This window comes from Ictidomys tridecemlineatus, chromosome 8, assembly GCF_052094955.1.
Source record: "Ictidomys tridecemlineatus isolate mIctTri1 chromosome 8, mIctTri1.hap1, whole genome shotgun sequence".
NCBI lineage: Eukaryota > Metazoa > Chordata > Mammalia > Rodentia > Sciuridae > Ictidomys > Ictidomys tridecemlineatus.
The window spans coordinates 19,007,583-19,021,223 of NC_135484.1; the positions used below are offsets into that span (position 1 = coordinate 19,007,583).

General features: G+C 35.1%; 1 protein-coding gene across 1 annotated transcript in view; it reads right to left on the reverse strand.

Annotated features, from left to right (window-relative positions):
* The window catches only part of Adgb (androglobin), a 172,141-nt gene that overhangs the window by 129,447 nt on the left and 29,053 nt on the right, over positions 1-13,641 (reverse strand). Inside the window, exons 7-9 of the mRNA XM_078018948.1 lie at positions 11,643-11,729; positions 6,144-6,391; positions 2,036-2,182 (exon numbers count right to left, since the gene is read on the reverse strand). Coding sequence (XP_077875074.1) covers positions 2,036-2,182; positions 6,144-6,391; positions 11,643-11,729 — 482 coding nt within the window. The remainder of the gene's footprint in view (positions 1-2,035; positions 2,183-6,143; positions 6,392-11,642; positions 11,730-13,641) is intronic.

The following is a 13,641-nucleotide window of genomic DNA, read 5'->3' on the forward strand; positions in this document are numbered from 1 at the left end:
TACTTTCAAAATAACAAAAAACTCTTAAATGCCACATAGTTATTAGGGTATGTATTAGATATATAAATGGTTATTAGGGTATGTATTAGACGTATAAATGTAAATATATACATATATGAATAAATATCTACATGATTTTTGACACCTTAAAATTATATATTATTTATAACATTTTAAAACTTCGAGTGACATATTATTTTAATAACATCTGTGATAAATGCACTACTTTCATAAAATTAATAGGAGTACTTCATGTTAAACTTTCCATGATTTCTCAGTTACCTATGACATTTTATTTATGTCAAGTTGAATATAAATAATATAAATGTCATGTTATTTTTTTTCATAGAGTTTGAATTGTAGGTCAATTACCTTTTGAATGCTCAGGGTCCCTGTATAATCTGGTATAAGTAAAACCCAAACAGCTGTTTTAAGGAAATGAATTTTAACAATACCATCTCCCAAACCACTTACATTTAACTCTATGGGAGAAGGAAGTTCATATGGCCACTGTCTTTTATTTATGGTAGATAGAGTCCTGTAGAATTCATTTTAACATGGTATCTTGGACATGTTTAGGAATTAACAAAGACTTCAGCAATAAGTATACTAAAATGTATTTCTGCCCACATGTACCAAGCACTTTACTTGGACTTTAATACTTAGTTCTCAGAGGAGCTCTCACAGATACCATGCTCACTTTAAGAAATCAGAGGATTCTGATTTTAAGGAGCCTCCATCAATTGCCTGGTGCTTACTCTTTCCATAAAGGATTTGACTCAGGCAGTGGCTCCAATCGGAACTACATTCTGTATATTGACATTGACCTTAACTGTGTTCCAGTGGAAAAAAGGCACCATTACCCTCACTTTCACAAAGAAAGAAACTCGAGCAAATTCAGCCATTTTAATAAAGATGAACTGTGATAATGTGATGTTTCCCACTTTCAGAAAATATTACTTAAGGCATCAATACAAGAAAATAAATTTTAATGAAAAATTAAAGATGCAGTAACTAGTGACTATTTTCTTTACCACATCACTGGATTCATTTCAGTAAACATCAGAGGCCAGAACTATTAAAATTTTCTCATACAAATCATTATAATATATTAAGGAAGAATACAAAATGAAAATAAACCAGATAAAGCACAGTGCTGGAGGCAAAAAAGACATATTTTCAACCACGTAATGAAGGATGAGCTGAAAATTGTAATCAACACTCCGGGAGCTCTAAGATAGATGACTCCTTGTTGGGACTACAGGGTCTCAAAAGAGATATTGAAATCTCCTCTTGAACAATCTGAAGTGTAATTTTTTTTATAGTATATGATACCATTAGAGGCTGTTGTACTAGACTGTTTAGGTGGTAAAGAGGATAAAGGTCCCCTGACCCAGGACTTTTGGAACCATCTGTCTATGTAAGTTGGAAGGATATTAACTAAAACGAGGAAGATACAGTATGATTTTTATGTAGTAGATAGAATCCTGAGCATTTTCACTAAGAAAACATGATCTTTATACAATGAGACTGTATAGATCTGCTATATTTGTCCAGTCACAATGTGATACACAAAAAAAGTACGGTTGTCAGTAAACAGGCCACCACTATAGAGACCATGCTTCATTAGTTATTTTCTGAAACTGTCAAAGAGCTGGAGGTACATACACTGTAAGCAAAGAGTTACACACACACATTTCCTTTAATTTGGATGTTACGAATCGAGGAGCTACAAATTTACTTGGATCTGGATGATAAATTTAGACTCGTAATCATCTTTCAGAAAAATACCCACATGGGGCTGCTTCTCCTTGGACTGCCATGTGGGAAGAACTTGGCTTGCTTCTGTCTTCTACAGAGGACCTGGCCGCGATGTGCACAGCCATTCTTTACATAGAGGGCCCAACACTTATGGGAAAAGCCCAACAATCTTTCTTAGAAATTTCAAAACAGAAAATACATCTCTGTGCTTCCACATTTTCCAGCATTTTAGGGAACGACTAAAATAAAGAGCATTCTGAGACAGAGAGCTTACAATCGGAGAGGGACTGCATGGAGTGCTGTACATCTGATGAGGGTCTTGAGCCATGAATTGAAAATTTGAATTTTTCCTTTTCCTTTTCCTTTTCCTTTTCTCCATCTTTACTTTTTTTCTTCCCAAGATCTTTCATATCTGTTTTCTCTAACATAGCAAAAAAATCATAAATCTTTTAACTAGTAACTCTCAAGCTACATGTATTAGTCATTGTATGAAAAAAAGCGCAGAACAATTATATTTTGAAATGTAAAACTATAGCTACAACTTCCCCCAAACATAATCTCCTTTAATTAGAAAGATCACAATAAAGCCAGAGAAATTTTTGAAAATCCACAAGTACTTTGAAAGACATACAACATTGCTTATTGTTATACATAATAACTAAATTATTATACATAATTTTGCATTTCATGGAGATCATTATTGGAATATATTTTATTTATATAAAATTAGAGTGCCATCTTAATTTTCTCAATTAAAAAATGAAAACAACAAACAACAAAGCATGGGCTGAGGGTTGAGTCCTGACTATGGGTCCCTCTAAATCTTATCTGGGGCCTTCAACAAAAAATATCTTTTTGTGGAACTGGAACTCAACCAACACCCACAAACCAATCTCCTTTTGCCAGCATGGCATGTGTAATAAAACTCAAGAGCCCAGAACTATCCCCTCTGTTTGAATTCTTATGCATAAACACATCTCTATTAAATATGTCCTCCTTTAATATAAAACCAAATTTCCTCCAAGATTTTTTTACTCACAATCCCTTCCAATTCTAAATCAGAATTTTTAGATTTTGGTCATTTCATTCTCTGTATAAGCTTCTAAATTTATAATCACCATTGGCCACAGGATTTATTTTCTTAAAACTTTGCATAAATTAAAAACAATGGGTATTAAAAACTTTATACTGTTCCTTAGCATCCAAAGTATACCTGTTTCATTTCTTAGCTTTAACAGATTTAACACCTATGTTTGACATAAAATTGAGGAAAACCATAACTTTAAAGGGAGGAAGAAATATATAACTAGGAAACTTCCATGCAAAAATATGTTATTAAACTTTCATTTTGTGGATTTTGTATAAATGTTAACTTGATTCAATACATCAAATTTGGTGTAGCAGTTTGTGATTTCATTTATAATCTTAAAACTGAACTTTAACAGTCTTCAGACACCTATGCTGAATTTATTATTTAAAAATAATCTACTATCTAATGAAAATAATAGAAAAAAACAAGCTGTTTAATTTAGAAATTTGGATAATATGTAACAGTATTTACCAAAATTTGTTTTTGGCAAATATCCTAGGTAGTTGTTATTTCTCTTCCATTTAAGTCCAACCATCAGGCAAAATCCTATTCTAAATAACTTGCTAGCTGAGTCCTAATTCTACAATCCTCTCCACATTAACTCAAATCTCCAGGACTCCAACATTGTCCATCTCCACCTTACTCTCAGCTCAGAGCTAAGCTTTCTATTAATAGAGAAAGTAGAAGTCTTTTGTCAGAAATTCTCAACTTCTCCCAATTAAACAAGCCTGTTCACCCATCCACATCTGTATCAAACACCCCTGTCCCTACATGACCTGTGTCCGTCCAGCTATTAGAATGGAAGAGCCATTAGTCTTCCTGGGCTGGGACAAACCCTCCTGCTGGACTGTGGATCCTTCTCCTCCCACATTCTCAGGAAAAGTATGCTGTTGAAGTCATCTCCCTGGATCCTCCCAATCATCACCTAAAACCACTGCCGTTCTCCCTGATGAGGTGAGCAAATATATATTCTGTCTGGGTCCCACATTATTCCCTGTCAGTTCCACTTTGTGACTCTCCTGTTCTTCAAGAACTTCTGTAGATTATGTTTTTCCCATTTACTTCGTAAGTGCCTCCACTACGTACTTCGTTCCCATCAGTCCCCAGTGTCTGATGACATTCCCATTAAGACATCGAATGGGAAAAATTAAGTTCTCATTATTGTTCATCTCTCAACAATACCTGACAATCTCTCTGATTCTTGAAACACCATTATCCCCTCTGGTTTCAATGCCCACATGCTCTGTTTGGGCTTTCCCTGCTTCTCTGACACTCCTTAGTCTCATTCATCAGCCCATCGTTTTGTACTGAGCTCTCAGATGTGTAGGTGTTTCAAGTCTCAGCCTTCCTAGTCTTCTCACACTATGCTTTCTCCTTGTGAAATATCTTCTATGGTTTTAGTGTGCACTTGTCAGTGACTCCCAAATGCACATCACCAGTCTTGAAACCAGTATAAGAAATGCTCTTGTCTTAAAGGCATTTCAAATTCAATATATTCAAAACCATTTTGTGCTCTCTCCTAATAGGTGCTACATCTATCCTGGTTTGCAATTCAAAATCTTCCCAATTATCTTTGCTAAGGTCTGCCATTTTTTAATTCTTAAACATCACTTGAACCAACCACCTCACCTGCATCTGCACTGCCAATACCTTCTTACCCATTCTTATAAGATGGTGTGACAGTCACCAAGTTGGTTCTTACACATTGGCCCACACCCCTGATACCCTGTTCCACCTCCAGACTATTTTTCTCAGGCATCAGAGTGATCCTTTGAAAGAGCAATCAGATTGTGATTCTCTTCTAAACTCACCATTGGCAGTCAGTAACTCTGATGACAAAAAGATCAATAACCTTGGCACGGCCTATACGATTTGATCCAATTATTTTTCTTGAGCCACATTATCTCTTCACCTCCTCTCCTACTAAACACATTTTCTACCCACTCCTTCAACACACGGTCATCCCTCCTACTGCCTGATAATCGTTATACTCATTATTTACTCTGCCTGGTTCTCTTTCCTCTACAATCCTCATCTTCCTCTAGGTAACTCCTCAAAATTCCTAGAGAATTCTTCCCTGATGGCCTAGAACAGGTACCCCAATGAACTGCCCAAATCCTATACTTCCTTTCAAGGCTCATATTTTAGTATGTGGTTATATGCTATTTTTGACATCATTAATGTTAGTCTCTTTCACTTGACTGTAAGTTCTAGAAGGCAGATTTCACATCTGATTTGTTTACCAAGACACCATTAATTCTTGGGAAACAACTGGTATGCTAATTAGCAAGTGGCATATTTGAATGAATCAGTGAATGGATGGATAAATGATAATTTGTGAGTCTACATGAGTAACTCTTCTAGAAGCAAATCAGTTTGGAATATACTGGATAAAACTAATTTAGCCAGGCTTCTTTTCATAATGAATACATGTTAGATCATTTCAAGAGGGGTCTATAGGGACAGATATCACATACACAGGTAATTTTGTTATATTTTTGAGGAAAATCTAAAGTAATAATTTCTGTGCAGTATACCAGAGGAAATGCTGGTGGGCAAGATCTTAATAAAGAATAATTATAATAAAAGTCAATATTTTATAAATAAACATTTGAAAGATCATTGTAAATAATACCAAGATATATAAATAAGTTGACTATTTTGTAGTATATTTGATTCTACTTCATTATACAAGCATTATTGTTGATATTTATATCCATATATAAAATGTTTTAAAAGACCCAAAATAAATAATTATCCAACACATTTTTCATCTTGACAAGAGAAATGATCCTGTACTTCATAAAATTAATCAAAATTACTTTTCTTCAGATTTGAACTTCCACTTTAAAATAAATATTGGAAAAATCATCCAAGCTTATTTCACCTTCCCTGGAACAAAACAGGATAATTTTTCTCCTTTACTGTTTGGGTCCATTGCTCTGTGCACAAAAACATATAAGAAAAATGTGTTTGATAAAAATTTAGAATTTGGTGTCTCTTTCTATATTAATATTTGATCTCCTTATATGATAACATAGAATTAATTTAATATCATTGAAGTAGAGAATCACCTTTAATTTTTAAAGAAAGCAAAATATGGAACAAAAACTTATGCATGGTAAACACTGCTGTAAATTCTGAAGTCCTAAGAGAAACGTGTTCATTACATGGCAGTTTTTACAACATTTAAGGATGATTATGACACTAAAGGAGCTTTAGGTTCACAATATTGCAAGGGACTTACATGCAGTGTCCATGTTGAATGAAACTTTGATGTAAAATGTCTTACCCTTTGTAACCTTGTCACCTTTCTCAGGAGGTTTGAGAGCCGTCAAGGAACCATCAGTTTTGAATTCCTTCGAGTCTTTCACTTCCTTCCCATCTTTGACTTCTTTGCTATCCTTTGTCTCTTTCCCTTGTTCTTTTAGTTTGTTTTCTATCTCTGCTATTTTGCTTTCAGAGTTGAGCTCATCTGGCAGCTTAAACTCGGGCAATATTTCTTTCAAGAGATCCCAAACTTTGTCCAAATATCCAGGGCTTAGAGAAAAAAACATCAATAATAATTTTCAAAAGATACCTTTACACTTCATATCAATAAATTATTGAAAATTTGCTAAGAGTAATTTTAATCATTACATGAATTTTTAGTTCAAAAACCCCCACCATCATACATTCATTCATGCAACATCCTTTTACTGAGTACCTACTGTGTGCTGGGATTTGCTGACACTAAGAGACCAAAAACAGTTTTACTCATCTCAAGGTTTACTCAGTCCAGCAAGGGAAACAGGTTATGTTGAAACCATGATGGGGAAAAAAATGTATATTTATGTGAGTAGCAGGTGGTCTACCATGACCTAATAGACATCTGTCTAAAAAGGAATAAAAAATAAGAAGCAAGTGTGTCCTGCTACCACCTTCTACTAAGTACTCAGAACTAAAAACTGAGAATGACCAGGTCTCTCTCCTTAACATCCTGATCAAATAAAATCCAGTGTCACTTTGATTCTATCTTCTCTCCCTGCAGTAAATCATGTTTTCTCCATTTTCATCACTGCTTCCTCAGCAGAAGGCCTTAGAAAATCCCTCTGGAATATTGCCCAAGCCAGTCTCTTTGCTCCAGTCCTGCCATTTGTTGTATGGCTCTGAGCCATCTTCCAAAATCACGAATATGATAAGGTCATCCTCTCATCTAAATTCCTCAATGATATGCTTTCCCTGTGAGGATACTGTGAAAACTTCTTAACAAGCCATAAAGGGCTGTGTCTATGTGGCTCCTGCTTACCTCCACCCCAGACCCACTCATCTTCTGGAATTCAGCAGCATATAATTCATCCACGCAGAATCAAGTGCTGCTCTAAGATTACTCTATTCTCTCTCCCACTCCATTGCTGTTCTTCCTTCTCTGAGTTGGTTTCCCTACCTCAAACAGCTTCATTAATTTCAATGCCTTTGATGGTAGCTTAAGTATTATGTTTGGGGGAATTACACTACTTGTTTTTGATCTAAATTCCAAAGACTCTTTTACACACATCTAGTGTGGCCTATAAAAATACTTTTCAAGTTACTCATTTATCACACACTTACTCTATACAGTTACTCTGTGGCATTGTTCTAACCACATTAGGCATAAAATTTAGTAAGATAAAAAAGAATCATTATTCCCTACTCTCATGGACCTTAACATCCAGTGAATGGACACAGGAGAGAGAGAGAGAGAGAGAGAGAGAGAGAGAGAGAGAGAGAGAGAATATTGCATGGAGTACAACTTCCATTATGAAAATGAACCAAAAGCAGATGGGATAGGGCATAAGTTGCTAAAGGAATAATTTAGGTTGGATGGTCAAGAAGGCTTTGTCTGAGGAGTTGATATTTATGGTAATTGAGACCCAAATTCTGTAACATATTCAGCAAAGCAGATATCTGATGGACAAGAATTCCAGACAAAACAGAAAGAAAACAACATAAACAAAAGTGGCAGGAGCCACAGCTCAAGAAAAGACCCCAAGGAGCCATGAGTTTGTAGCCAATGAATGGTTGCTAGGATGGAGATAAGGTCACGGAAGAGATAAGAGACTGTGTATGAGTCAGCATAGTGTGAGAACCAGGGTGAAGATTTGGAAACTTCCTTCAAGTATCATAGCTAACCACTGAAAGGTTTAAAAGAAGGTGAGGGATATGATCTGACCATATGTGTGTGTACACACAGGCTATATATGGGGGGGGGAAATGTTTGTTTATTATGCTTTTTTTTTTTAACTACTCTAGTTACCATGTAGAAAATTCACTAGAGGAGGTTAAAATAGACCCAGAGAGGCCAGCTCACCCTGTAGCTGTGGTGGTGAGCTGAACTGGGAGGGTAATAGTAAGACATAGAAAAACAAATAGATTCAGTCCAAGTAGAGAAGCAACAGTGGGCAGAGCTCAGTGAAAGACTGCAAGTGAAAGGTGAGGAGATGAGTGATCAAGAAGATTTCTAGAATTTTCTTTAGGTTGAGAACTAAGTGGATGACGGTGCAATGACCTCAGAAGCGGGATGGTAGGAAAGGTACAGGTTTGGGAGACTGAGAATCTAGAGTTCCTTTCTGGATATTTTGAGTTTGAGATACACTTTTGACACCAATGTAAGCTATGTCATTTGGAAAGCTGTGTACCAGTAAAGTCTACAGTTAAGAAAATACCAGGCCTGGATATAAAAACTTGAGAGTTATAAGCAAACTGTTCATTAAAGTCATGGGACAGGATCTCTGTTTCAAACCATCATTTAGTGGTTGAGGAACTGTTCAGGAAGGCTGGGAAAGACCAGCAAATAAGATAGGAGGAGAACACAGGGTTATTATGGAAGCCAAGAAAATCAAGTGTTGCAAAAGAAGTTGTTCAAGAGAGTCAAATAAAGGGATGGTAAGCAAATGGGGGAGTGGGGAATATGACCACCAGATTAAACAGTGTTAAAGTCTTTGTTGACTTTATGAAAAGCCATTTCATTGGTATGATAGAGAGGAAGGAGGAAGGAAAGTGCGATGAGAAGACAGTGGGAGGTAGGAGCATAGTGGTGTATATTGACCCTAACCCTACCCTAACCACTCATTCATTTGACATTCTCTGAGAATAATCAGTGAGATAAACTCTGATTTGAAAAGAATAGGGTTCTCTGCGTGTCTGAGACTGGCTTGAGTATCTAAACTGCCCCCTAGTCCTCTTGGATTCCCCATATACTTCAGTATATTTTATCTGTGCATTTAACCCCACTACAGCTCAGCAACATTGATTTTGCAATTTAATTGAGTGTAAGAGGTTGTAAATTTTACATGATCACACAATTAGCAAATGAGAAAGTCAGGATTCAAAAAGATCTTTGTGAATCCCAAAAACATATTGTCATTTTTTTCTTCTACAATATAAAAAAAGTTATTCTATGAAGATGATACGTTCAAATGTCACCATGGAATGACACATAAAACTTCTTGGACAATTTGACTTAAAGATGAGGTGGCAGAGTGCTGTATTCACAGATGGACCACCCATCAGATAGGCAAATGAGTAATCTCTCTATTTGAAATTGTCTGATTTCTAACATCTACTCTGATATGTCTTTAATTCTGTGCTTCAGTCATTACATGGAGAATTAGAATCAATTCTATTTTTTATTTTCAAAGATAAAACTTTACTATCTGTAAGGAAAAAAAATAGGGAAAAGGTCAAAATTCACAAATAGAGCAGTGCCTGTCCTTGGTGGTCCACATGGGAGAATAGGAGGAAGGAGTTTTCTTATGGAGTTTCTACAAACACACTTTCTCCCTTACTGATTTTCCTATGGAAAAAAATGTAGTCAATAAAAATTTGAAGTCTTGACACCCTACTTTTCCTTGACTTGCAGGAAACCATGAATATAACTGCTTAATATTCAAATTCTTCTTATTAACAAAGACATCCTACTCCTGAACATGCTGTGGGCCTTTGCTCCTATTGTTTTCCTGTTTTTCATTCTCTTGCCTTCCTTTCTCTAACCTGCCACAGAAAATGATAGAGGCTCAGGTCAAGTCAGAACCTTGTCCATAAAGCCTTACCTGACCCGTCCCCTGCCCTCTTGGCAGATGGTTTCTGTTCCCATGTTTCAATTTAAACATTTTTGGACAGTTTTTTTAATATACTGTTTCATGACATCTTTTTCATATATATATATATATATATATATATATATATATATATATATATAAACTTTTTAAGGTTATAATATAATTGTAAGGTAGAATTAATGGTCTGGGTGAGTCTCACTTATTCTTCACTTGCTCTTATTCTCATTTATTCAACATGTTTCCAAAGGTTGATTATTAACTACCAAGCATCTTTCTAGATAATATTAAACAATATAATGAAAGTCATTAGAGATGGCAAAGGCATTTTGAATAATTATGTCTCTACCATAATCTAACTACTTTTTTTCTGAGTAGATGCCTTTTCTTTCACCTATTAAATCTCAGTACACCATCCAGAGTACATCATATTATCTCCCATTTTACAGATGAGGAAACTGGGCTCTGAGAATTTATATTACTTGCAAGATTCTCATAGCTTGAAAGTGGAAGTATAAGAAGTTAACTCTCACTATACTGTTCTAACACCAAAGCTCATGTTTTTTTTTCCCTTTATGTCACTTTCATAGACATTTTGTCAACAATTATAATTCATGTGGTATCTTTAAATTATGAAAGTATATGAATGCCTTTAATATTCACCTACAATTTTACTCTTAGCATTCCATCAACACTAGAATTAAAATTTTAGAGCCGTTCATAGTCTTTCAATTTCATTCCCCTTCTACTTCTTTCACTTACATTGTCCACACTACATCAGAAAATCTTTTGGATATCAGAAAAGGGATTTGAAAAGGTGCCATTTTTGACTTCTCCCTAAGTTACAAACAAAGATCACGTTTCCTTCACAAAAAGTATCCATCAAGGAGGGTCAACTGAAGACAAACACAACTGAGAAGCACCAGATAACAGGCAAGCGCTCTGTCTTCCTTCTATTTTCCTAAAAGCAGAACTTAAATGTGCAAAGACAGAAAGTATCCTACCTCCTTAATCACTTGTCTACCAGAAAGAATAGAAGTTAGCCACTAAAGGTAACAGTGGACTTCATCTGCCTGAAGATGGTGTCAGAAGAATCTATGTTAACAACCTTCATGCCTGTTCCAACTTTTATTTGCCTTTCACAGGTTACCACTGTGGAGACTGAAAGTTTTTCATTTTTCATATCACTTGTCTAAAAATGTCCTTTTTTTTTACTGATGTGCTGAAATTTAAAACCACCTCTTTTTTTAATATTTATTTCTTAGTTATAGGTGGACACCTTTTATATTTATGTGGTGCTAAGGATTGAACCCAGTGCTTCACGCACGCCAGGTGAGCACTCTACCTGAGCCATAACCCCAGCTCCAAAACCACCTCTTTTAAAACTACCCATTTTTTCAGTGTTTCCCACTTATATGTGACATATCCATTCTTAGTAAGCTTATTATTACTATTACTATTATTACTACTATTATTGATGTGCTTTTGTTACAGGGGTCAGTTTCAACTAAGAATCTGTGAGGGGTTATTCTTCTATACAGTGAAGTAGAATTTACCCTGAAATACCCAATGAGTTTTATATAACACTGTAAATGTTATTCTCACATATGTAAAACAGAAACTTTCTTGAAATTTTCTTAATGACTAAGAATATTTTAAATACATCTTGGGAAGAAAGAAAAAATAGATATGAGCGATTTAATAGTCAAACTTACTGAAGAGAAATGACTTCCGGTAACCACCCTGTGAGCGCATGAATAACTGTGAACTCTCCCAGTTCTTGCCTCTGTGCAATGTGAATGCTAAAAGAGAAAACACATCATGCAATACTTACAAAAATTTGGAACACAGAGGAATATATAAGAACTAGAATCACTAATAAACAGAAGCATAATAATCAACATAGGGGGGTCATAGTGGTTATACATTATAGTACAAGAAAATATTGTCTTATCAATTAGATGATTCATTAAAACCCTAAGTATGCCCCAATGGTAAAGTTCAAAATATATGTGAAAAACATGCATATAAGCTGTATTTTAAAAAGATCTAAAATTAATATTAGTGCCACATACATAAAACTTTTATCTTATGAAATATATAACATAAAAAGTGCATAACTCATTTCATATTTTTAATATTTATGATTATATTGTTCTTTTGAGACTACAGCAGTGATTTTCATTGTTTCAATTCAATAAGTATTTTAAGTGGCCTATGAGGGTGTGTGTTAAGTCAGTCTCATCCATGGTAGGCCAAATGGGCATCAGAAGTTCTTAATGAATTCCTTATATAACTGCAGAGAAACCAGACATCTGGTTCACCCTATAAAGAAGAGTGGACCTGCCAGTGTAACATGAAGTCAGAGGTGGTGTTTAACCAAATAGCACTCTTCTCATTTGCTCTCTTTATTTATATATATTTTTGGAGGTGTTCATACTATTTACATTCATAAACAGAAATGCCATTCCTCCATTCCACTCAGGACTCACAGCCACAGTTCACTATACATCAATAGTGATGACAATGGCACTTACCAACACCTGTGTTCTTTTCTTCAGAAAGGAATCCTGTCTCATTCATATTTAGCAGTATTTATAGATTTCCATTGGTTTGTTGTATATGGATTATGAATTGCTATGTGTCTACATATCTCAAATGATTTTATGTATATAGATACACACACACACACACACACACACACATATATATAATAAAATCATTGAGAAAGAGAAAATACCACTGTAGTCATATATAAATATTTTTCTCAAAGATTTTGTGTGTATGTACACACAAAATCTTTCAGAAAGACAAAATGCCACTGTGGTCACACACACACACCCACACCCACACACACACACACACACACCTGTTGAAAATTTCACAAAGTCTAGTCTGAATTACTTTTTGTATGATTTTATTTATGAATCAACTGCAAACCTTATAGAAATAATGCTCTTTTCTTTACATGTTTCACATGGATATTTAAATAACTGTTACGATTAGATTTTAAATGTAGAAAGCTAAACCTCATATGAAAATAATCTCTATATATCATTAAAAAAACTAAGAATTTATAGAAAAAATATAAATTGTACCATGTAGGGCAGGTTTCCACAAGAAATCCACGAAATGTATTCCACTTAGCTTGGTCCTTTATTTTCAAGTTGGATTTGTTCATTTTATTTAAGTAATAATAACCCTGTTCCTCACATTCCTATTACATGCTACTGAACTACTGCTTGAAGAAAGACAAAATGCCACTCTGGTTACCCAGATTGTGTATTTCACGCCTCCTGGTCTTGCCGACCCAATTCTCAGAACTTCAAGTGAGGTCTGAGAATTAGAACCATTGGGAACATCATCATCCTTATGATTATTGTCAAGTAAACACAGTTTCCACCATTAAAAATCCTCAGTTTTCATCTACCATTTAAAAAAATATTGAAATTAGGGCTGAATGCTGGGTAAAACAAATTCTCAAGAGAAAATTGAAGGTTAGTAAGAGAAAAGAGAGATGGAGAGGTGGCAGCAGGAAGAACTGTTTTTGTTTTGTAGCCTCAGGAGACAAAAAAGAAGCTGAGCCAAAAGAAAATCCACACAAAGCAGACCTGGCTTCTGACTGACACTGCTATGTTTATTACTGAAAGGGAGAGGGCTGTGCTTCAAGCAAATAGCTGACAGGGTTCTATAAAACATGTGGGTGTCTTCTAT